A 26,405-nucleotide genomic window follows, 5' to 3' on the forward strand; every position below is an offset into this window, starting at 1 on the left:
GTTGTACTGCCTGACCTTCTCCAGGGAAAGGCAGAGAACTGACCATCTTTCCGAGTTTCCTCAAAACCTAAGATGTACCATGAGGTCTCTGGGTTCAATGAACAGTACCGGGTGCACCACAGTCAGCCGAGCGCAGGAACCAATGCCCTTCTGGTTCTGCTGCTTGTGATAGGTCTCTTCTGTTGATAGATTTGCATTAATCTCTCTTTCCTAGGGGCGCACATTCCATAAGGATCCCTTTACACAGCACGTACTAAGCAACTGTACGACAGGACATTCCTTGGTCTTTCAGCACAAACTCTGCCACATCCCCTTAATAAATCACTGATGACTCAACATCCATCAGAAGGTGTAACTGCACCCTCCAGAAGACCTGTTGAACCAATACACCACCAGGACACCACTGGAAGACCTCTTCCACTTCCTTCCTCGGTGCCCACCAGAGGACCAACCTATCAACACCACAGAATGTCCTCACCTCTACAACCTTTGGAGGACGCGTAACAAACATCAACTGGTGTTTCACGCTTGGACAACCACTGAAGAATCACTCACTGTCACAACCAATGCACGAGGCCCAATGAAAAGTAGGTAGGGAGCATCTCTACCTCAACGCAGATGAGAAGGGATTATCTGCCTGAATGATTATACCAGGAGGCTGCCAACCACATTATCTATGCGAGGGTACAACAGCCCTAGACAACAACCCATCGCACCAACAGAAATGTAAAGCTACTCCCCCAATAAAAACGATGCAAACAATTCAAAGTTAAAATCTGCGCTTCTCACCACTGTAGGGAATGAAAGTCTTCACCTGGCAGTGAAACTGTGACACCAAGTCCAGGTTCGATTGTTGCTGCTTCTTCCTCTAACCCCCCCCCCCCCCCCCCCCCACCACCACCACATGGATGACGATAATCTGCGAGGGCTTTTGAACGTTTCAGGCATTTCTTCATTATGTTCACCAACAGAGCACAAGACTGTGCAGGCGCTTACACTGTATTTTCATCTCTAGGTGATCGTGACTATTTTCCTTTATTATCGATCAGTGGCACCCCCCTTTAACCTGTTATCACAGTGAAGAGAAGAAAAAATGCCTCCAGTTTGTTGTAACTGGATTCCTTCTTTGCTGGCTCTTTGTGCGGGTACTGTATGGTGTGTGTGATGTCTTTCAAGCAGGGCCAGCTTTAAGGCAGTGCAACTGGTGCGGCCGCATTGAGAAGTGTGGCTCAATGATTAGAGCGGCAGACCCTGATGCAGAGGTCTAGCCCGGGACCAGGGTTCAATTCCCCGCCTCGGCGGGTCTTGGGCTCAAAAATTCCACGGACCGGATAATTCTCGCCTCGGTGCCTATTCCAATCATGGAGTCCCACTCTGCAACTCTGGGCAATAGCTTGCTTAATCTCCACAACGGCCCCCACAACGCTAAGGATGCCTGGCCTCCACCTTGGGGGTGCCCAGGAGTGGACGCCTCACAGGGAAAGCCAGGATGGGTTCCACAGCGGTATTCATACAAGCGCTTTGAGACCCTTGCGGGTGAGTAGTGCGCTATACAAGTATCAAATTTACAATTTTTTACATTTTACCTGTGGAGGGGGCGCCAAACTCAGGGGGGGCACAGTGTTTAGCAATAACATAGGATGGGAGAGATGAGGGGCACTTATGCCCGGTGGTAGTGAGAGAATGCGAGGAGGTGGTCAGGGGGTGCCCAAAACTGATTCTTGCACCGGCTTTCAAGTGCTGTGCCACTGGGAGACTGGGTTCAAGGCGAGGGGCGTTCCTAGTGGATAGGGTGAAAGCTATTCAAAAGGTCTGTTCCCCTTGAAGTTGAGTTCCACGAGACACACCATGAATACGGTGGTTTCTCGTGATTGGATCCACAGACCTCATGGATCTCGGTGAGTGGGAGAATACACAACCTGTTCCTGACGATTTAATATTTGCCAGTACCTATTTTCCCACCACATGGCACCCAGGAGACCTTGGCAGAGAGAGCAAGGCTTCTCTAGGGGCAATACGTATGGGCACTGAGTGCCAGTTCTTTTGCTCCGTTCTGCAAAAGTACAGAAGGAAGTCCTAAAGTCTGGGAACATGCGCTCATTCTGAACTGGAGGAGTGTTTCAATGTCAAAGGCAGTTTGCCTTTCGTTTACCCCTGGCTTGACAATACGGACACCACAGGAGGATAAACACTTAATTGACCCCGATCCAGTAACGTGTTTACTGTCCGACTTCAAGTAACGGCTCAGTTGCACCAATCAAGAGCGATATTCGTCAAGGAGAGGCCTGCATGTGCTGCAGTATCTACTCGAAGTCATGACCAAGTCTTGGATCCTGGAAGAAGCCATCCTACCGCTAAGAATGAGAAGCGGACTCGAGGAAAGGAACAGCTTCCATCTACACAGATCCAGGAACAGAGGCCAAAACCCTGAAATGCAAGTAGGTACCTCAAGGAAGTAAAATGGAAAGCAGGACCAAGGACCTTGCAATCCAATTCAGAGAATGTGACAACAGAGCATCCGGACATCAATCAGTTCAGAGACCGAAAGGTAGCATTCTAGGCCTACACGTGTGGTACACCTTCATCCTCCCCAATCCGGATCCCAAAATCAGAGTGTCAGTGGCTGCAGGTGCCCATGTCCAACTCAAGGAGGATACAGAGCTCATCCTAGATCTTAAGAGCGGTATCCCGTTGGAGGAGGATGGTCAAGCTCATTTCATAACTACTGGGTCAATCCTTGGAGTCCTTACAATTCCAGAGATGGTGGTTTTGAATTGGCTCCTGAACTGTAACTCCAGGGTCCATTTACCAAGTTCCAACTGCTGATGTGTGGATCCTGTGAGCACCACACCAACAGAAAATCTCAACTGTGGGCCAGGAAAGTTCTAGCCAAAACCCTGCACTGGTGGTCTGCTTGCATCAACTTTAAACCCAAGTTGTGCTTGGACCTTAACTGGTCTTCCTAGTAGTATCCCAGTGGCACCAGACAACGACATCCAGACCCATCCAGATCACATTAACAGTAAACAGACTTGTAACTTATGAAAAACAAAAATGCTCACCCAAGACAAATCTACCAACTTACGGAGGATCCCTGTTTATTTCAGGTAATGGATGACTTTCCATATAGACTCTTAGCCCCCTAACCTCAGACCCGCTGAGGTTTCCAGTTTTGCACCCAGTTCACTGACACACCAATGCAAATGGAGAAACGTAGCATAGCACACCTAATTCTGTAACATTTTGTCTGGCACTTTTGCCCATACACTGCACAGTAGTAAACAAACTCCTAGAGCAAGACATGAGACCTTATCAGACCCAGGAGTTCCTGTATGCAGCTCGGGTCGCTCAAACCAGTCTCAATGGATAATATCAGATATAGGGCCCCATGTTATTTGTGCTATAGTGCCTTACCCCAGAGAAGAGGTGTGGCGCCAGGGCGACTGACTCTGGAATCTGGGGATCACGGTTCGATCCCCGTCGGCAGATTAGCCCAGCATCATGTGACTCTGGGCAATAGCTTGCTTAATCTTCCCGACGGCCCCCAGCGCCTAGAGACCCTTACGGGTGATTGTTCGCGCTTTACAAATGTGGATTATTATTATTATTATTATTACCTCAGGGTCAGATTTCGATCACACAAGGTGCTAGGGTCTTCTGGTACTCTGTGTGTTTTCTAATTTTGACTGCCCTACTTTCCAACACTTCGACACCCATCGGAGGGCACATCTGCCTCAACGCCCACCAGAGGACATATTTGTCTCAATACCCATCAGATGGTGGCACTCTCAACATCCATAAGAAGACCCCACTCCCTGATACCTCTTGGAGGACCCCCTGCTTTGACACCAAACCAGGGAATCCCTCAACTCAAAACAAATCAAACACTTTTCTTATTCTGCAGTCACTTTGACACCCCCTTAAATGAACAGCCCTGTCTCCACACCCATCAGAGATTACTTCTGCCTTCAAACCCATCAGACAACACCAGGATCTCTACATCGATCAAAGTAAGACCCCTGCCGCCGCACCCCGCAGGGAAGACCCCTGCCGCCGCACCCCGCAGGGAAGACCCATGCCTCCGCACCCCGCAGGGAAGACCCCTGCCTCCGCACCCCGCAGGGAAGACCCCTGCCTCCGCACCCCGCAGGGAAGACCCCTGCCTCCAGGCCCAAGAGAGAAGACCCCTGCCTCCAGGCCCAAGAGAGAAGACCCCTGCCTCCAGGCCCAAGAGAGAAGACTCCTGCCTCCAGGCCCAAGAGAGAAGACTCCTGCCTCCAGGCCCAAGAGAGAAGACGCCTGCCACCAGGCCCAAGAGAGAAGACTCCTGCCTCCAGGCCCAAGAGAGAAGACCCCTGCCTCCAGGCCCAAGAGAGAAGACCCCTGCCTCCAGGCCCAAGAGAGAAGATTCCTGCCTCCAGGCCCAAGAGAGAAGACTCCTGCCTCCAGGCTCCAGGCCCAAGAGAGAAGACTCTTGCCTCCAGGCCCAAGAGAGAAGACTCCTGCCTCCAGGCCCAAGAGAGAAGACTCCTGCCTCCAGGCCCAAGAGAGAAGACTCCTGCCTCCAGGCTCCAGGTCCAAGAGAGAAGACTCCTGCCTCCAGGCCCAAGAGAGAAGACTCCTGACTCCAGGCCCAAGAGAGAAGACTCCTGACTCCAGGCCCAAGAGAGAAGACTCCTGCCTCCAGGCCCAAGAGAGAAGACTCCTGCCTCCAGGCCCAAGAGAGAAGACTCCTGCCTCCAGGCCCAAGAGAGAAGACTCCTGCCTCCAGGCTCCAGGCCCAAGAGAGAAGACTCCTGCCTCCAGGCCCAAGAGAGAAGACTCCTGCCTCCAGGCCCAAGAGAGAAGACTCCTGCCTCCAGGCCCAAGAGAGAAGACTCCTGCCTCCAGGCCCAAGAGAGAAGACTCCTGCCTCCAGGCTCCAGGTCCAAGAGAGAAGACTCCTGCCTCCAGGCTCCAGGTCCAAGAGAGAAGACTCCTGCCTCCAGGCTCCAGGCCCAAGAGAGAAGACTCCTGCCTCCAGGCTCCAGGCCCAAGAGAGAAGACTCCTGCCTCCAGGCCCAAGAGAGAAGACTCCTGCCTCCAGGCCCAAGAGAGAAGACTCCTGACTCCAGGCCCAAGAGAGAAGACTCCTGACTCCAGGCCCAAGAGAGAAGACTCCTGCCTCCAGGCCCAAGAGAGAAGACTCCTGCCTCCAGGCCCAAGAGAGAAGACTCCTGCCTCCAGGCTCCAGGCCCAAGAGAGAAGACTCCTGCCTCCAGGCCCAAGAGAGAAGACTCCTGCCTCCAGGCCCAAGAGAGAAGACTCCTGCCTCCAGGCCCAAGAGAGAAGACTCCTGCCTCCAGGCCCAAGAGAGAAGACTCCTGCCTCTACAGCCAATAGAGAAGACCTCTGCCTTCACAGCCAATAGATAAGACCACTGCCTCCACACCCGAGAGAAGACCCCTGCCTCCACACCTATCAAAGGCCATGGATGTCCATCTTGGTGACTTCTCGTTCACCACCTGTCACAGCAGGCGCTTTTCCCCGCCTCTGCTGCCGAAACAAATGCTGGAAGTGAGCAGCAGAAGAGATCCCCTGCCTCCACACCGATCACCCCACCCTTTAGTCTGACAGAGGGGCCTTGACGCCCACCATCTCTCGTCCCCTGCTGGTGCTTTTAAGTAAACTTGATTCGGCTCCTGGCCTCGGTCTACGGCGGGGCAGAGACGGTAACCGTGCCATCCCTGCGCCGAGCACAAAGACGGAGAAGAGGCGGGGGGGGGGGCGAGTATTTATAACCTCCGAGCCGTGAGCCGCCTGCACGGAGGAGCCAGGACACCCAAGCGGAGCTATGAAAGGGGAGAGTTCGAGGCCGGGGGTTGGGGGTGCAGAAGCGCTGGGGAAGAGTCAAAAGCAAGGGGTAGCAGAGGACACAAAGTGGGGAAGGAACAATCAAAGAGTACAATGAAAGGAAGGGGGCGCTGAGAAGTGTGAGAAATATATGGTAAGCGACTATTGGGGGCGGGAAAGAGTGCGGAGAAGAAGCAGCAAATGGAAGGGACGGTGTGCAAAGGTGGAAGGGGGAGTGGAGGGGCAGTGGGAGTACAAAGGGACAGCCAGAGAGGGGAGGGGATGGAGGATTATCACAGCGCAGACCTTGTGATCCAACCTCAACTGTGACAAAGCGTCACACATCAATAAGACAACCTACACAGCGGCTAAAAAACTCAAAATGAATGTGGAGTAATGAGGCTACCGCCTCAGTATGCAAAAACTCACCAATGTCAGAAGGCATCTGACAGACGAAAACAAGACACACAGATGGGGAAGGGATGGAGGGAGGGCGGGAGGCATGCCGGGAAGTAAAATGGAGCAGGAGACACACCTGGGGAGGGTCCAGGTGTGAGGGGGGGCCTCAGTACATGCAGAAGTAGGCCCTGCTGGAAGAGACCATCTGGCAGGTGTGTACCAGAGGCATGAAGGAGCGGGCCACAAGAGAAAAGTCATCACATTTAAAGACTGAACACCAAGAGTGACTTTTTGGCACCCGAGTTCGGAGCTGTGGCGTGTGAGCAACAACTGAGCACCAAGGACTGCGGTGGCACAGATATCTCGTTTTAAACACATCATCACCAAATGACTCACAGTCCCTCATCGGCCCCCAGCCCCATGAGAACACCCGAGAGAGGCCCTCTCTTTAGACATCACTAGGCTGGAGACAGACTGCCCCTTCGATGTAGATCACCGGCCCGCCCCGGAGACAGACTGCCCCACAAGTCCTAAAAAAAGAAGTGGGGGGACGCTGACGTCACGACAGGAAGTGACATCACGAAAGGTGGCTTGCACCATCAGACTCATTGCCTCCCCTCGCTCACCCCTTAGATGCGATTGCGCGTGAGCAGCGTTCTGAATGAGCTCCGATCTCGCCCCAGAGAGGCCAAATAGAGTGAATGTGTGGCTCCATTTTCTCCAGTTTATCGAGCTCCCGGTAAAATAGGTGGGTGGACGCCATCCACCCGCGTGGTACCCAGACTCGAGCCCTGGCACTGCCCCTTCCGTGCACATCACCGACCCGCCCGGAGACAGACTGCCCCTTCAATGCACACGTGCATCGCTGAAACAGACTGTCCCATCAATGCGCACAACTAGCCCACGGGTAGACTCCCCTCTACACACACATGCACCGCTGAGATAGACTGCCCCTCACTGCACTTACCTAGCCGTGAGGCAGACTCCCCTCTAAGCACACACGCAGCCCTGAGAAATACATCCTTCAATGCACACGTCCAGCCCTGAGACATGCCTTGCGCATCCCTCACCCGGACACAAGTCGCCCAGTTTACGCAGATCGCAAGGCCTCCGGCAGGCTGACCTCTGTGTCACCACCATCCTCTGCACACGACGGCAGCCTGAACAATTTCACGACTATTCTGGATCTGTGCAGAGGTCTGGTCAGTGACGGGCCTCGAGGCGCACGATAATGCATGCTTTGAAAAGGCCTTGGCCTGGCACGGCACTGTGATGGAAGTATATGGGCAAAGCAGGCCCTCGACTTCTCTTCCAGGGGGGCAGGCCTTCAGCCTCTCCCTCTGCCCGACGTCGGCCACGAGGCCCCTCTCTTCGCTTGTACGTGGCTCGTCGCGTGCCGATGTCCACGCCCCGGGCCAGTTCGCAGCAGCACCAGCGCCTGCAGCAGGTGCGGAACTGGGATCATGGGCAAACACCCACATGATGTTATTGCAGGGGACGCCCATCCTGCGCGAGCCACTAACGTGACTGCATAAAGGGCACGGCAGCCCAAAAGAGGCTATTCACACGGCATCAAACGCAAGCAGGAGGAAAGGGCCGCTCCGCAAACACGAGCCTATGTCAGCAGAGAACAACTAAAAACCCAAACATGAGCAAAAGGCAGCAACAGCAGGGCACACAGGGAACAATCGATGTGAACAGTAGGTACACCTAAAAAAAAGCAAGAGGCCACTAACAATGATCAAAAAGAGAGGTGGATCAACAAAGCACAGCTCTATTTCCACAGAACACTGTAAAGGCAATGCAAACAGCAACAACGTACTCCTACCTGCCGACTCACACGGTGCCACCGTGTGTTACACGATAGCCGTCTCCTGGTGCGGAGGCGGTATCACACGGAGGCAGGGAAATCGAGCTGGAAACCGCTGTAAGTAGTGGTTTTCCAGCTCGTTCCCGAGGCTCGGAGCTGCCGGCGTCCTTTAAGGGGGTGTGAAACACCCCCGGACCTCGGCACCAGCCTCGGCAGGCTATTTTTTGTTTTAGGAGTAAGGAGCTTGGGGCGAGGTGTGGTTCAAAAGTGCCTCAGGCAGTGGTCGAAGTGGGCGGGATCGGAAGGGCACGGCGTGCCCCTACTTCGTTAATTTTGTGCAATGCGTTCCCCTACTTTTCTGTTTTTAGTCACGTGTCCCAGGGCGGCAGAAATAGCGAAAGCCTTTAGATAAGGTTCGGCCCTTCGTTCGAGAACGGGCGTGTGGCAGAGAAGGAAAAGGGCTCTCTCTTCCTTCTTGCCCAGGGAAGACCAGGACAGTGTCCGTTTCCGCTCTGCCCTGGCAGCTGCCCCCATCTCTCTCACGTCTTCCCCTTATGGCCTCTTTTTCGGTCTTCTCAGTTGCTGAAAACCGGGACTTCAAAAAGGGCTCTTACCCTCTCTTTCCTTTATTTGTTCCCTGTGAAATGGATCCAAAACAGAAGGAAGGCATTTTGCTGCAAATGCCTGTAAAGTATTGAAGACGCTTCTCGAAGAGTGCTGTAGTTCTTTATTTGTAGGCTGAAGATACACTGCGGGCACCAAGGGCGCAGGAGCAGGAAAACCGGTAGCGACCAAACAGGCACAGCAGAGCTCCGAACTAGAACATGAAGGGAGCCAATAGCCTTACTAATACCAATGTACATAACAATAGACCTAACAGAGAAGAAATACTGACACGGCATGCCACAATGACTTTTTCTCGCATTCTTGCGGTGAGAGGAGGCGCTCCTCTCGTATATCGGGGAGGGCTGCCTCCATGTGCCATGAGGATACAGAGTGTTGGCGGCGGTGGTAGAGGAGCTAGTTTAGTTCCACATACAGTCCGAGCTGTATCATCCTCCTCTTTTCCAGGACCCTAGTGAGAAAAGGAAGCTGGTACCTGTCATTTCAAAGGACCCTTTTCTTTACAAGAGGGGTATGACAGTATGCGTCGGGAAGGAGTGGGGGCACCCCTGATGTGTGGAATAACGCATTTGAAATGTTTGTTGTATCAAAGTCAATGAAAGGGAGGAGGCGCTCAGCGGTCCATGGCTCCACAGGTGAATTGGATGCTTTTATTTTGACAGACAGGCTCAGCACCTCATAGGTCTCTGGTGGTTCAAAGGGGGTGAATGTAGTAGGGACGGTTTGTAGGTTCTGGTGGGCGGGATAACATTTATTGATCTCATTTTGAAAATGGATTGCGACGTCCAGGAGTTCCTACAGGAATTAGGGATTGTGGCTGTGTGAGGTAGACTACTGAGACATTGGGAGAGAACATGGGGTGGATGGAGACACAAGATACTATGTATTCAAACAGCGAATGATAGGGCAGTTCAGGTTAGTGGCATTGGTTAGGGCAATCTTTCTTCTTGTCTTACGTTATCAGATCTATTAAATGGTTTTGTAGTCTGGGAAGAGGAGATCATCAAGGTAAGTAGAGAAGCTGTCACTAAACGATGTCTCTGAGTTCAACGTGAGGCAGTAGGATGAACATAAGATGTCTGCATCAAGGGAGCGGGAGTGTTAATGAGGTGCATTTTTATAAAAGGGCTGGGATTATCAGTTGCATTATGGTCAGCTGCACTGCTAGGAGGTGGCAGGCCTTTCCCTGAGTTTAGGTGGTTTGGGGGCTAGTGGATTGATGGGAAGCAATAGTACAGGGTGGGCGTCACCTGTGGGTGGCATCTGTTTACGGGCTGAGGGCATTTTCACTGTGGTTAGTATTCACTTTTTTAAGTTCTGAAAAATGTCACTGAAGGCCAGCAGATAGTGATCATTTCCCTGAATCATCATGATTGTGGAAGAAGATGGTGACATTTCTGAGTTTAATGACGAGATTGTGTCTGCAGCCCCCTTGGATATTTAAAGTCTATCTCATGGTGAGATCTAATTGGAATGTATTATTCCTTGCTTAAAGGTTATTGTTGAAGAGTGTATTCTTTCATGTTCAGGCTTGTAAAGAAGGACTTTATCAGCATTTCAGGGTTTACTTGCAAGGGGACATATTTCAGTCATGTTCTAGTGCTTTTAGAAACAGAAGTTGATGGGTATTTAATAGCCCTCTGGATCAGTGCATATATGCTATGGTTGAGACCTACTGTGTTTGTGTTTGGGACTATCATGATTGCTGGGTGGATTTGAGCCAGACACGAGTGTCTGCACTAACCAGGGCTAATAATGTAGAGCTTCTGAACAAAGTTAGTCTGCTTGTGCACTAGTGTTTCTTTATGGGATAGTCATGGTGGCCTGGATGACTTGTACTGTTGTGAATCACAAGCGAGAGTTGGCACTAATCTTCTTTAATATTGAATTGTTTCTTAGCAGAGTTGGTCTTTTTGTGCATGTTGGACGCACCGAGGTTGTCAAGCAAAGCTGACATTTTTGTGGGTGTTGGAAGAGATTATGTAATTTTTTTACCTCTATGGCACCATAGGGCATAAAGTATTTCTACTCGCTGAGCCCTGTTAAGACCACATTGTTCCTACTTACATTTCACATGCTTTACTTAATCTTGCATTCCCTGTGAGTAATTGCTTTTTCCAAGATGTTATTACTTTTTTTCAGGCAGTATATTACTCGTCTAGTGCATAATTTGAATTGAGCCGCATCCAGGTGTTGATAGCACAGCACAATTGGGTTATAGCTGAAGGCAGTGCGAGTTTCTCTCAGTGGGGTGGTATGGTGTTTAGTGGAAGAGAGGATGTGGCACTATGGCTAGATCAGCAGAATTTGCAACTGGGGAACCACGTTCAGCCTTCATGACCACTCCATCAAACCACTCTCCTGAGGGAGCACATTCTCATGCTTGACCTTAGAAAGCCCAGGTAGACTGTAGGAGCCATGGTGTCCTAGCACCAGCAGGTGGACCCTACTAGTGGCAAGTGTGGGTTACCCTTGAAGGCCTGTCCATCACAATTCATGATGAAGATCACCTCCAGTCTTGTGGGCAGGCTTACAAAGCAACACACCCCAGAGCGACAGTGACTCTGTCACGGAGGACACAGGACCCTTGAGGCCAGTCCGCCTGCCCATTGGTATCTCAATTGGCCTTGTTTCAGCAGTACTACTGCAACTCACCATGGATTGGCAATGCAGGATTTGCACGCACACTAAACTAAGTTCGCAAACTTCACAGCCTCTGTGCTCCATGCATAAGCACTTTTAACATGTGCAGCAAGAGAGAACAATATTATGCCAGTGTTGACTGAATTATGCAGCACACAAAAAGGCTGCAGTGTAATGCGGTATATTTTCTGATACTTTATTATTTAGAATTTTTATACATACTGAAAGTCTCTGCAAATATTTTGCTTCATTAGTACCAGTGTAACAGTCAAATGCAGCAGTGAGAAGGGTCACCAGGCAACCTTCGCAAAGGGCCCTCCACGTCGCAGCAACACAAGTCAGATTTTTTAGTAACGTATGATCCATTTGAGCTACAAACAATCTATTAGTTAAAATCATCAGATTATGCAGCAGATGATGTATTATGTGGCAAATATGGCAGAACCATAATTAGGTGGAAAACATTTGCAAACTAGGATATTTTGTTATTCATGTTTGAACTGCTCATGTGGAAAAAGGGAGGAGAAGTGCTGATGACAGAAACTGCATGGCTCGGAGACAAATGGCTTGTACTTCCACTTTTAGGTGTATTTGGGACATTCTGTGATTGGAAACGTATCCCACTTTGCGAGTACATTTTAACATGAATAACTCATTCAACCTTTAATAAACGTCTATCCATTGGTTGAATTAATAATGTAATAAGTTGCAACTGGTCAGTGAAATACCAAGCAAATACTAAAAACTGGGATGTTTTGCTCTTTCTGGCCACACCTCTGACTCCGCCCATTGACCCAGTCCACGGGTTATTCCTGCCCTCTGATTCTCCACCCACAGTTCCCCTACTTTTTTTCCCCCACTTCGACCACGAGTCGTAGGTACTTCTCGGCACGAGGCCCCACCCCTCCTCACACAGTGAGATTATTCTCCAAGTTGGCAGGTATGTATTCTCCATGTCATCACAGAACAGCCACATAGAAAGAATAGGTCAAAACAGTGCAGTCAATCACTCTAGTCCAGCAGAGACAGCTCCCCAACCATCAAAGAAACGCACTATGTAAGAGAAGAAAAAAACGAATACCAGCAGGAGGCTTCGAAAGCCAAGAAAAAAGCAAAGTGGTGCCTATAATAGCAGAAAACAATCACATTCCAGCAAGAGAGCATAGCGGTGCATCAACCAGCAAAGAACCACCCACTGAAAATGAGAACAATTGAATGCCAGCAAGAGATGGGATAGTTGAACCTGGCAAGGACTTCTTCTATGTTCTGTTGGCCCAGCCACTGGGGTCTGGATCCAATCTCAGGTTTGTATTTATTCATACATTCTGCCCTTAGCAGCGCTAAACTCAGAAAGATCTCTGCAAAAGGTCCTCAAGCTAAGGGTAGTAGACGAGATAGAACTTCAGGGTGAGGGCCTACTGTCTTAGGGGCACACCAATACACCTTACTATTACTGAATTTCTGGTTACAAGGTGGCTTTTTCTTGATAAACCTGTTAGGATGTATTTGCATGAATGACCCTTTGGGTAATTAGCCAGTACAGGCCATAAACAAAGATAAAGGTAGTGTGACCACGACTCCATTACTTCTAGTCCACAGACTTCCTTCTGCTCTCAGCATGTGAGCACTGGTTTACTGGTAACTGTCTTTTAAACCTGGCACTACAGAGGCCTGCCTGGCAGGTACTGTGCATATATGCATGCGTATACATGGTGGATTTCCATATCCCGTCTGGGTGCGCACCCTTGTCACTTGTTTGTAAAAGGGACCCCCAACTGCGCTGATTTGTATGACAGATTGCAAAGCGCTAGGTCGGAGTGTGCTACTTTACCTACTCCTTCATCCTGCTCCTTCTGTGAGCAGGTTCCACAGCAAGAGAGATAAAAAGAGGGTAGTAGAAAGGCCTCAAGCAGCAAACCCAAGCAAACAGAATCCTTAAAAACCTCTGGTACTCTAGTGCATGGCCTCAGGATGCGTACAGGGTATACCAACCTGGATACTTCTGAGGAATCTAATCTAGATACACTGGCTTTGGTGGAACATGCACAGACACTCAAAGTAAGGGTTGTACACTGTAAGGAGCCTCATAGGTACCACTGCAGGTTGCACCGTCTGCTTATGCAACATCAAGTGGTTCAAACATTCTAGCAGTAGAAAACTGGCACGGCCATGGCCAAATTACTGAGCTAAAGACAAGAGAGCGACTACGTTCTTTCAAGGTAACTTGCACTGTTTGGCCCAAGCTTCCAGCCAGCACCTACTCTTTCTCTGCACCACCCTCATGGGTTTGAGAGGAAATTATTCAGCAAGGGGGAACCAAACCAGTCCTCCATGCCTCGTGTCCTAACTGCATTCCTGTGGCTCAGATGGTACCTTCTACTGCACTGCAGGGGATGCACACCACCCAAAGTGAGAGGGCGGCTTGCCCTCCACCATCACCAGACCCAGGGTACTAATGCCTCCTGTTAGCTTTTAGTGTCCAGGAAGTGTAAGACTCTGCAACGTCTGCATCCCCCACCCTCGTACCTAGGTCTGCCACAGTAAGTGTCGCAGGCACCTCTAGTCTGGAGGAGATGCAGACGTTCTCACGGGCTAATGTGTCTAAGCTGCCCTCCACGAAGTGGAAGTGCTATTACTTCTTCTTCTTCCCACTATAGAACAAGCATTTACAATGCAACGGTCTCGGCATTGTAAAAAGTTGGAGCTATTGGCATTGCTCATGACATTATTTTTGTTTTTTTGTTTTTAAAACATTTAAAGAAACGGCATTGTTATTTACAATGTCAATCGCTTAATCACTCTCAAATGCGAGACCTATTGCATTTGCACCCACACACAGAGCCACACACAAATAGAGCCACCCACACACACAACCTCCTGGGAGCATGCCCACTACAGCGCTATGATCATCCACCTTGTGTACAGTGAGATTTTGTGACACACAAGTGTCAAAGTGAGTTTCTGCAATCCCTTATAAGACCGTGTGGGTGATGTCCCTCTTACAATTCATGTTTCAACCTATAAAATGAAAAAAGATAGGCGCAGAGTTCTGAATGCTCGCCTTTAACATAGCTTCCCTGTAAGCTATGCAGGTGCAGATATGCTCATCTATATTTAAGATTAAAAAAAAATAGTTGGAGGTTACAGCCCCATAAACGTGCTAAAAAGAGTGAAATACCACCAATCATCTGCACATTCGCATTAGACCAAGCCAACGCCCTATAAAAACCAATGCCAAAGGTTAGCTTTGATGTGTGCACTTTGTCAGTGTCTGCAAGGCAAGCTGTATTGGAGTATGGACTTGAAGCTCCGCCCACTCCCCACCCATATTTTTAATTGGCTTGTCTCATGGTCCTCTGTAAATGCTGGCTTCTGATTAGTCTACAGGCGGCTTCTGATTTGTTAACAGGCTTGTTAGTCCCTCCTTAGTACCGGATTCCTTTCATGTGTAACCTTCTGTTGTTACACGGTATGTCTTACTTGGTCTGTAAGCACTATTTTCTTTAATGAGTTTCTTCTACTGCAGGTACGACATGCTTTCCTGCAACAGACGGCGTGCCATGCGCGCTTTCACTCTCCAAGCAGCCCGGGACAATGGCGGACGCTTTATATAAAAAAAAAAAAATCTTGCATTTACAAGAGTTTGAGCTATTGGCATTGTAAATGACAACACCTTTTATTTAGGTGTTATTTATCAAAAACGATAAATAAAAGGCATTGCCATTTACAATGACAATAGCTTAAACTCTCGAACATGAGAGACCTATTGCATTGAAATGCGTGTTCTATAAGGCAGCTTTCACCTTCCCCCAGGTCAATCAAGATATTGCATTCAGTAAATAGATTTGGCGGCGTCTCTGTAGCACTCTATCTACACATATTTAAGGAACAAAGGTGTTGACAGTGCGATGTAGGCTCTCACCCAAGCATGCCTTTGTAACTGTAATGAAAAACGCTCTACAAACCATCAGCAATAACAAGCCTATAATAAAGGACTGTCCGCGCTGCACATACACGCTTCCAATGCCATATAACGAGGTACAAAACAATACTCCCCCGTGTGATAAAATACAATAGGTCTCGCCACTGGCATCTCCGTGTGCACAATAAATAACAAAAATTAGAGAAAAGACAGTTGTCCGAATTCTGATGCTGTACAAGCGTCGGGGCTCTATTTCAACTTTCCAACACTGCATATATAATTTTGTGCGACCCAATAATGGATTTTGTATACCACATGCTTCCAGAATACCAAGAGTATGTGTGGTTGCTCGCGCGCTGCTGTGTCTGTGCACCATGTGATTTTCTATGTCTAGGCGCTTTCTCCCCAGGCCACTTAATGGAGTGCGTGATTTTGCATAAAGCCCTCCTACCGCGTCTTGCTAACTAACACTGGGCGGCAGTGAACAAAAGATCGAAAACTCTTTGGCGGAGCCAACAATATTTTAAGCTTACCCCAACTTCCGTCTGTGTGCGTTTCATTACCATACGAAAGATAACGGCCAGCACTCCCCGCTCGTGTCAAAACAAACCGGAGAGCAGTTTGTACAGAGGCGTCTAGCGGTACCGCTAAACAAGTGGCGTAACCAATTACAGTTTGGGCACCATATGTTTCGTTGAGAGTGCAAACACCAATTCTATAGAGCTAACCAGGGGGTGAAAAATAGGCTGTCAATTCCAAACTGTCTTCGCGTTTCTTTCTTTCTCGATCTGCTTGCCTCTCTCCCAATCTGCTTCCCCCAAGTTTCCATAACTCGCCCTGTCGTTTGCCTGCCGCGCCCCATCATGCCTCTTCTGCACACCCCCTGCCATTTTCTGTCTGCCATGACTGTTGAATGCTCAATGTCTACAAACCTCCCCGAAGGCTGGCCTACTTTTCTCCCCATTTTACTTCTTTACCTGCCTTTCTGGAAGCCACTCGCGCGCCACCACAACCAGATATAAAGCTCGTGGCCACCCACGCTTTTCTCTGCCTGCCTTCCAATCCCTGCAACCTCCAGCCGCCCACCTGAATCTACCTCCCCGCCCACCCTTTCAAAACATGGGCAAATGTAACTCCGTACCGTGGCCTTTATTAACGGTAGATAGAGATGAAGTCTTCAATATATGCATGAAAATCAGTTTTCTCGTCCTGAGACAAGTTGGAAATCCCACAGTGAATTTATGGTTAATGTCCCTGCGCAGTTTGCGTTAAGTTGTAACCTTTGCATGAGTACCGAAGAAAAAAGCGTAAGTGGGGAAGGACCCCCTCATTGGATGACTTCCAACTCAAACGGATAACAATGGTATGGCTTGAGTGGTTTTCCTTGCCTCGAGGGCTGCAAACATCGAGGGAGTAAAATCTAAAACGCAGTGCATGGGAAAGGCTGAAGGCCTGGGAGTCGTGGAAATGCACTATACACATCTCAAGCTCACTAGTCAAGAAAACATCCATGGTGCACTTAAGGAGCCAGGCTCGGGGTGCACACGCTATACTGAGCGAACGACTATACTTCCCCGTGGATAGTAACAATTCGCCTGTAAACAAAGGCAGTAACACGCATCACAAGGCCGGCGGCAGTATGTGCTATGTGCCTCGCTTTCGGCCTGTTTACTTGGCCTGCACGCCTCCACTGCGTGCACCTGCGCATACTTACCCCGAGGTGACCCAAGCAGAGCGCGGTCCTTGGTGGGCTGGTCCGCTGATCTCTGGGCCCCCGCTCCAGCGGGGTGAGAGGGGAGGGGTCCGGCTCCAGGTGTGCACGCCCACCACTGCCCTCAAATGCATTTATGTGACCTCTCTGGGGCCGACACTGGGCCCCTCCCCCCCTGAGCGGGTCCCGTGGAGAGGCAGCCTAGAGGCGAAGAACGATACACTGCCTCCTACGTGGTGCACGTTGAATAATAGGCCTATCTACATACTCCGTAGTTACAGCGATTTCATTACGTACGCAGAAAGTGCACACTTATTCAAACACGGCTCACCCGCTGCACATTTGTTCTACGTGTGTATTTAGTCACGGCTGGCATGAAGAGCAGGGGCGAGTGTAGGCGGAGGGGGCATCACATGATGCAGACAGTGGTTTAAACAGGGGGCAGGCAGCCTGAAACCCCGCCGCCTTTCTCCAAGGCGAAGCAGAAATGCCTCGGAGAAAGGCAGCGGCGGTTTCGGATTCAGGGCGTGTTTTTCTTTTTCTCTCCTCTTGCCATTGGCTGGAGGAGATAATCAGAAAAGTAGCAAAAAACACGCCCCCGAATCCGAAAAGGACGGGGCTTGTTCGGAGAGACAAACCTCTTCTCCAATGGCTGGCCAGCATTCAAGAGGCCAGCCAATGGAGAAGAGGGGAGAAGAGGGGCGGGTTCAAGCCCCTCTTCTCCAAAACCTTAAATCTCCGGACTTCTGGTTCTGCCTTCGGCAGACCGGATGGTCCCTCGACCTAAAAAGGGCGATGGTCCTCCTCTAAACCCATGCACTCCTTACATCCCCTCACAACCCAGTCCAGAAGGATTAAGATACCAATTCTGGAATGGGTTTTAGCATCGGATATACAGATGACTGGTTGTGCTTTGTAGACTAGGGAGACGTATGCTTCTATGTGCTTGTTCATCAAGATCAAAGAGAGTTCCTGTTAGAAGGTGGTTCTGACACTATGGGCCGCCTGGATATTTCGCCTTTTGAGCACCTAATTTGAGCTTTTACTGTGGGGGAGCCTCATAAGGTGGGACTCACCCACAGTGAACTCAGGATGTAAGAGACTGCATGGGGATTTTACTGGTGTCCCCCTGGCTTGACCAGGCCACTGCGCAGCAGCTGGAGTAAGGGACACCGGACTGGTTACATGCAGACACATGTGTACATGCGTGTGCACATGTGTACGGGCTGCCCAGGGGAGATTCCTAGCGTGCGCAGTCCAGGAGCAGCTACAAAGTGAATGGTGTGGCAGGACTTATGCAGTATTGGGTGGTGACATGGAATAGGCTTTATACACTGGAAAGAAACATGCCAGGGAAAGTCAGTGTGTCTTACTGTTTTTTTACTTCCTTATTCCCCTATGGGAATGTGGAGCCCATGGGCTAGATTAACATCCATTAGGCCTACAGATTCCAGACACGCACTTAAGTCCACTGTAGCGGATGTGAAAAGAAGTATTCTGCAGAGTCCAAAGTCATATTTGTACTGCTTTTGGGTCATCCAGAACTGTCATTTTTCTCTGAGCCAGCCATGACCAGACCCAGGCTGAGGGCTGACCTCAGCTGGATGGATTGATAACCTTTCTTCCACAAGCTAGGGCCTCCTCTCCACGAAGAGAAGATGGGTGGGGCTACAGGCTCATCCATTAGCAGCTGTCACTGGGTGCCAGGCACCAGGCTGCACCAAGGAGGGAAGGCAGCGTGGGGGGAAGGGGCTTCCGAGACATGTGGCCAGAGACCCTGGACGACGCCATTTTGAACAAGCCCAGAGGCTGGACAAGAAGGAGGGAGCAGGGGCAGGGAAGTGATGTGTCGCTGTTTGATAGGACCAACAGAGACTTCCTGCCAGCCCCAACTCAACTTTTAAAAAGTGCTTGCACAGGAAGAGAAGCTCTCTCTGGGGTGTGGTCTGCTGAGGCTGAAGGTGCTGTAGCCTGGCTCAATGGGCAGTTGGAAGGAGAGACCCCCTGACTGCCCCCAGGACCCTATCAGCACCAGAAGAAGAGCCCAGGACCAGTGCGCAGAAGCAGTGGCCTCTGCGCAGGAAGAAGAGAGGCAAAGGAGGAGAGCCAGGCGAAAGGCTGGCACAGGGAGCCAGTGAAGACAGCTCCCTGCTGAATCCACCCTCTTGGAGACCCGGATGGCGAAGGAGCGTGCTCCCAGTGGCTGAGGAGCGCCACCAGGAGCAAGAAGACGCGAAACTGGAGAAGATCGGACCCCTGGGGGCTGAGATATGCCCCCCAGAAGGTACGCGACCTTTGACCTCCAAGAAGACCGATGACGAAGCGCGTGGGGCTCCGCCGCCGGTCTCAGAGATACCCCCGGGATTGGTCAGGTCCCATGGGCTGCCCCCAGAAAAAAGGAAACTGGGGAGCGCCGTCGCGCTCCCCATGGAAGTGCCCAAGAGGGGGCCAGGAGCCCACCCTGACCCCCACCGATGATGGAGGCAGGGGAGCGCCTTTGGCCCCCCCCCGCGAAGATGGAAGCCGGGAAGCGCCGACGCACTCTCCGTGAAGGTGCCCCATGGGGTGCCAGGAGCCCACCCTGGCGCCCACCGAAGATCAAGTCGGGAAGCGCCATCGCGGATGTGCAGGAAAGGGGCTCGGGACCCCATCCCCCGAAGACCAAGAAGAGGCTCACGCAGGGTGCCAGGAGCCCACCCTGGCCACCGCAGATGCGTCGGGGAGCGCCGGAGCGCTCCCCGTGAAGTTGCCCAAGGGGCCCAGGACCCCAGGCCCCGGCGGGAGTGCCGTTGCACCCGACCCGTGGCCAGGGAGGCCACCTCCGTGTCTGCCCGCTCCGGCGGCACAGAAGTCTCCGGCTGCCGCGTATGCACCACAGGGTGCAGGCCGTGTGGGGAGTCGGCGGGGGCAGCCAGGGGTGGGCTCCCCAAGCTGCCCTCCACCAGGAAGGCATGCGGGGGTCCCGGGTGGGACCAGGACCCCGAAAGAAGAGGAAAGGGGCCTGGGTGGGACCAGGCCCCTGAGAATGGGCTAGGCCGGGGGTGGGCTCCCCGAGCCGTAGAACTTACCTGGGGGTCCGGGTGGGACCGAGCCCCCCAACGAGGCCGGATGATGCGGCGAAGCCACAGGCAGCACTCCGCGGCTCTCCCCGGCACAGCGGGAGAGCCGCTCATCAAATATTCATAAAGCGGAGCATGAAGCACCCCAAAATGCCTTGCAAGGCATCTGGAATTGCAGCGTTTTCGGTGCCTGGTGGCCCCAGAGGAGGGGGGTCGCCCTCAATGGTGAAAAGGTGCTGGGGGGCGCTGCTGGAGAAACGCAGTCTCTCCCCCCCCCCCCCCCAGCATGAAGAGACAAGTCACCCTAGGTGTCCTGGGGATTCGAAAGGAATAACCCCTCAAGGGCTCAGCCAGCAATTAATATCTTCTGGGCTGGGACTACTTGTTCTTCAGCTGAGGGTGTTTTGACAATTTCATCAAGGAGTGAAGGGCTGAGGTGCGGATGTCTGGAGAAGGGCATCCCCTGGAGGTGAAGAGGTGTAATTGCACTGAAATGCATTTACTAATGGATATTTCTTTTAGAGGAACTGAAGTTCACCTGTTCAATGTGAAGTACTGGTGTAATGTGATGTCAAAAGCAAAGTGGGGTTATGTGGCCAGAATTTCCTGCTAGGGTGTCTGGCTGTACATGTAATCCTGTGATTTCATCTGTGATGCCTTTAGGACTGTAATTGCAATACATTCTAATGATCCACAAATGTGCTGAGTACTGTCGTTCTAAAGTGTGCTTAAACATGTATTCTTGCTGCTGCACTTAGGTGAAGACCCCAGACTGCTAGCCCTTAAGATATAGAGGTGCATACCTTATGGTCAGTAGGAGATACTCAGTCAAGGTCATGTGTCACCAAGGCAGGTGTACCCATTTTTAATGCTTGGGTAGGTAATGGGGTGGGTCGCCACTGGGAGGGTGCCAGTGCGCAGGGCCCACGCCCCAGGTTATGTTCAACTAATGGCATTGGGGGCAAGATGATGTGCATACATGGGAGTGGTGGTACTAGACCCCCCCCCCCCCTCCACGGGAGGGGTAGAGATGTTATGCAATGTCACAAAGTAATTCCAACAGCTTATGTATATTTGTAAATTGGTGCAAAGTATCGAGTAGTGTGTGTGTTTAATAAATGTACTCTTACTTTTATAAAGCAAAGTAAAGACTGGACAATCAATTATTGAGTGTCATTTTTGCGCACCTGCAAATGGCGATTACTAGCCCGCACCACCTCCCTTGAGTAAGCCTCAGACTGCTCTGCAACGCTGCCCTCTGAGAGTCAGGCGCTACAAATTTGTGTTTGGTTCCCAGTGAAGGACAAATGTAGTCATGTTATTTGTGCAGGCCTCACAGATACTGCCTCGTTTTCCAACAGTTCCTCTCTTCCAATCTGAGGAATCACCATTACTAGGTCTGAATGCTGCCTTTGGGTCTCAAAGCAATCACAAATGTATTTATAAATATTCAAACTCCAGCAGTGCTGGTCTGTGGCTAGAAGCGGTCCATTGCCAACTAACTGGACAAGCGCTTGCTATGGCCATTATCTGATCCAGTGCCAACTCTTAGGACCCTCTTTGATTGGGTGTTCTCAGTGAACTTGCCACTCTCTGGCACTATCAAGAAAGATTCAGTTCATGACGTCAATTCAAGTCAGGGGGTGGCAAATTTCCCTCCCTAGGAGACAGTAACATTTCTCAAGTAGATACTAGAACGCAGGTTCTTGGCTGCCCGGTGATTCAGAGGCTTCTGGGGTTGAAGTGTACATGGGATTTGCTCACACACAGAGATGCATACAATACCCCACAGTTCAATGGGTGCAACAGTGGTTTCAGATGCTTGACGGCCAGTTCAAGGACAGCCCAATCAACACAACTCTGATACAGTCTCTGAAACCTTGGGCGCCTGTTCCAAACATGTTGACTGCGTCTCATTTTCACCTACCGCCTTTGCAGAACTCTGTTGCAATGGCCTCTTCCAATTACAGCCAGGTGAACTTAAATGCATTTTGGGACTGATGTGAGCCATTCCTACAAAGCAGGTTGGAGTTTAAACCTGTATGGACAGTCCTGTATGGTCAGGCCCAAGGTGCTTAGGATACACATCTACACCATAGCTCTCTTCTTTGACAGAAACAAAAGGGGGCGGGGGGGCGTTCAATCACCATGGCACGATTGTTGACACTGGAACACTTACCAACACATGCTCCTGGTTTTTCTCACTGTTAGGAAACTCAAGCACAAACAGCCTCACCATTCCTTCCTCGTGGCCTGGGTTCAACTATACATCAACATGTTTGCAAGTCACAAAATGCTAAACGCGACTGCTTTTCTACTTACGATGGTCTGGGGTCAAGGATCCCTGGAAGATGCTCTGCTGCTGAACTGGTAAGGGAGTATGCTAAATACCTTCAACTAAACTTCTCTAGTTCCAAGCGCCCTCAGCTCGAAAAGCACAGCTCCGTTTATATTGGTGATTTCAACATGACATCCAGGACCTTCTCCAAAAGGATGCCACCTGACAAACTCAAAAGCAAGACATATGCGCAAGAATGGGAAAAAGTCTCCATCACTCTCTACAATCCAACAGCTTGAATGCCTGGTTTCTGTAAGCCACTGTTCCCCAACCTAACCCTCTTTAATGACCTTTATGTTGTGGGGGTTGCCAGGAAATCCATCATTATGTTTCAATACAAAAGCAGCTAGTTAGGAACTACCACTGGACTCTGCCCATGGGATCAATTCTCTAACCTGCTTGATGAATCACACCATATAATTCTCTAGACACTTGATGGCGTCCCAAGAGTTTAAGATGATTCTTGTATGACCTGCTTACCGAATTGCTGCGTTTGACATGAAATTACTTCCCCAGAAAACAGTCTCATTTAATGACATTACACTGGCTAGTCATGTAAGTGAGACTATGATCCATTTCATAACCCATTTTTCAGCTGGACAATGTGTACTTAGCACCCCCTCTATGTTTGGGTCAGTATTTCCTTTTTTTACTTTTGATTAGCCACGAGGATATTAAGTGATTTGCCCAGAATGCTCTGACAAGACCTCCTGAATATATATAGAAGAAACCACACAGTCTTATACTAGCTCTGATGTGCCCCAGTGTACATGTACTGAAGAGAAGACCACACACACATAGTATTCAGTTGAGACCTCATGAATCTGTATACTGAAGACCACTCATAGTTATCCGATGACTCCTTAAGGGGGGACTGCCTTCTCTTTTAAGAGAGGAGACTTTTCCTGCTTATCCTAGTTCTTTTGAGACCGCATACGACTCCTAGAGGGGTTCTGTTTCTGAAGTTCTATTACTTTAGAGACCTCATAATTACTCAGGAAAATGACGAGGAGGCATGAAACCACGACCCTTCATGAAAACTGGCACTTCACCTTTTTCCTTACACCGCCCACCCTCAGACTGGCAGCAGAGTGAACAGAGGACTCACAGATTTCGAAGACTCCACGGATCCTGAAGACAAAGTGTCCCGGCTGTCCCTACTGCCACGGCTCTTGATGCTGAGATGTGGCGAGGAAGAGGGAGAGTCATCAATGTATGGCATCATGTCCTGGTGGCGACGATGATCCTCCACACGTTCCACATCGTAGGAGTAGCTGGGTGGGGTTCCAAAGGAAGCATCTGAAAAAGAACAATATGGCCGAGAGTAAGCAAGAAACTCAGGTCCATGTATAAATACAATTAACCAACAATAATCCCTGGTAACCCAGAGTCTGGGCTACATACCATCTGGGTATCAAGCAAAATGACAACATAGCACACGAAATTCAGTTAATTGATTACAGAGCATCCAACGATGTTGGCTTCAAAATGCTTGGAGGTCCAGTGCACTGACTACACTGCACCACGAGATACAGAACACTGACTAAACAGCAATTGGAGATACAAGATACAACATAATTTACTTCACAGCACCAGGAGAGCGGGACTTCGGCTACACAGCTTGTAGAGATCCGCACCACTGACTGCACAGCACTAGTAGACCCAGCAGACTGAACACTGAGATTCAGCACGTTAACTACAAAACATAGGGATCCAACACATGGGCTGCACAGAACCTATACATTTAACAAACTGACTAAATGGAGATCTAGAAGACTATTAAACCCATCCTTCAGATCCAATCTTCTGAATCTACTTCACCTACAGATTGATACTCCAACCTTCCTGGAGACCCAGCAATGGAAGTCCACCTCAGCTGAAGATCTAGTAATAAATCTCCACAGCTCCTGGAAATCCAGCTATTCATCTCTACCATGCTGGAGAGCTAGTATTAACACTTGACCTCCTTCCAACCTGCTGGAGAGCTCGCAATCCCCCTCCGCCACTCCTCAAGATCCCGCAATGCAGCGCCATCCCAGCTGGATAACTAGCAACGCCCCCACTACTGGAGATCCAACAATGCTGCGCCATTCCAGCAGGACAGCTAGCAATCAAACTCCATCATTCCTGGTGTCCAGCACTGCAACGTCATCCAACGTGAAGAGGTAGAAAACAAACTCCACCTCTCCCGGGGATGCAGCAGTGCACCTCCACAGCCGCTCAATCACAAATCCACACAGCCTTAAGATCGAACACTCCAAATGCACTGAGAGAGGCTGGCCTGGTATATGATTGCCACTTATGTAAGTAGACACCCTGCACCAGTCCAGACAACCCTTAAGGTGATTTAAGAGGGCTTAGACAACCTTAGAAAACTCTCTTAGTTGTAGCTGTGGAGAGCAGCCTTCAGGCTTGGTTCAGAAGGAGTGTAAAGCAGCTTGTTTTACCAGAATACAATATGTATAGATTAAGTGAGAAAGAACCACAGAAGGTATTTATAAAAATATGTATTTATTGTATAATACTCTCTAACACATACAAACCTCATACTTCGAACCAAGCACCCTGCCTTCAGGATTGATAAGGCCTGCTTTAGGGATGACTTAAAGTTTTTAAGTGCAATGGCCTTAGATATAGGAAACCTATATCTTTCATAAGTAGTGCTTGCACCAGCTAACACAGGCTGCAATGGCAGGCCTGTAGTTGCAGTTTGAATGGTCTCCCATGGGTGGCATAATGCATGCTTCAGCCCATGGGGGACCTCTGGGGTACCTATGCCCTGGGTACCTTAGCACCGTATACTTGGGCCTGATAAGGGTACCCCAGTATCCAATCTGGGATGTACCAAAGTACAGACCATAACAATGTTAGGGAGAAAGCAGAGAGACTGGGGTCCTGATTAGCAGGATCCCAGTCAGACTAGTGCATAACAGCTTAGCATCAGGCAAAACGTTTCCTACATGTACCTCATCTGAAAATCTACCAAACAAATTAGCAATCCAACATATTCCAACCACAAGATCTAGCAATTCAACTCTACTGTGCCTGAAGCAATACACACATTTGCCCTACCTGGAAACTGGCTTCAACACCCAGATGTTCTATTGCTAGATATTCTGCCACACATTAAGGTCAAGAAGACATTCAGCACAGATGGACTTAAGTAAGTTGATCCAAGGGATAGCTTTCTTTTGGTAGGGTTGATGGAGCAGGTAAAGCAACATTTTGTATACCTCCTCTATTTTGCATGAAAATACTAATTATATAACCTACTTGTTATAATTGACTAACGGTTTGCTGTGTTAAACTAAATTAACCATTTACAAACACCAAATTACACGTGGAACTTATTGCTATTTGTATGGCAAAATAACTTTAATAACTAAAATATGTACGCATATTAATAGTAGTACATGTGGTAAAAGGATATCGCATGATTTATGTTGCTTTTGTGATGTTTGCGTTCCCGTTTTGGACCGTAAAGGTGAGTATTATTGCTTTAAACGTCGCCATAAGCTAGGAAAATACTAATACATAAAGGGATTAGTGAGGGTTTAACATTAGAATTTTAATTTCTTTGTATGAATTATTCTTTTGTGTTTGTTTCGCTTAAGTTGACATTTCGGGCCTACCATATATGGCGTCCAGAACGGAGTTCAGAAGTGGCCACCGTCTCGTTAGCGCGATGCCTACTGCGCAGACATGGATGGCTCCTTAGACCTCCATGTAACCTCAAGGCACAGTGTTCCTGGTCAAGTATAGGAACTTGGTGGACTGCCAAACTTCAGTCAGTAAAAACTGGTCTAAATGAACAATTGGGACATACAAGCAAATCTACTACAATGTTGCAAAAGGGCAACACAGACAGAGGAAATAAACCAGCAAAATCCATGTGAACCTGGAAAAACGTAAAATCGAACATTCCCAACCAGCCAATCATGTTCATTCTTTGCCTAAAAATGTTTCATGTTATCCCGAATTTTATTATAAAAAGGGTAGTAGAATAAGGAGGGGGTTGGCATTTGGTGGTTTGGATGACTGCACACCCCTATCGACCCCACAGGCGA

General features: G+C 49.6%; 1 protein-coding gene across 1 annotated transcript in view; it reads right to left on the reverse strand.

Moving 5' to 3' along the window:
- Positions 1 to 26,405, reverse strand: part of BCR (BCR activator of RhoGEF and GTPase) — a 419,493-nt gene that overhangs the window by 241,221 nt on the left and 151,867 nt on the right. The window contains exon 2 of the mRNA XM_085633565.1: positions 23,447 to 23,637. Coding sequence (XP_085489691.1) covers positions 23,447 to 23,637 — 191 coding nt within the window. The remainder of the gene's footprint in view (positions 1 to 23,446; positions 23,638 to 26,405) is intronic.

The sequence above is a fragment of the Triturus cristatus genome, chromosome 11 (assembly GCF_964204655.1).
Source record: "Triturus cristatus chromosome 11, aTriCri1.1, whole genome shotgun sequence".
NCBI lineage: Eukaryota > Metazoa > Chordata > Amphibia > Caudata > Salamandridae > Triturus > Triturus cristatus.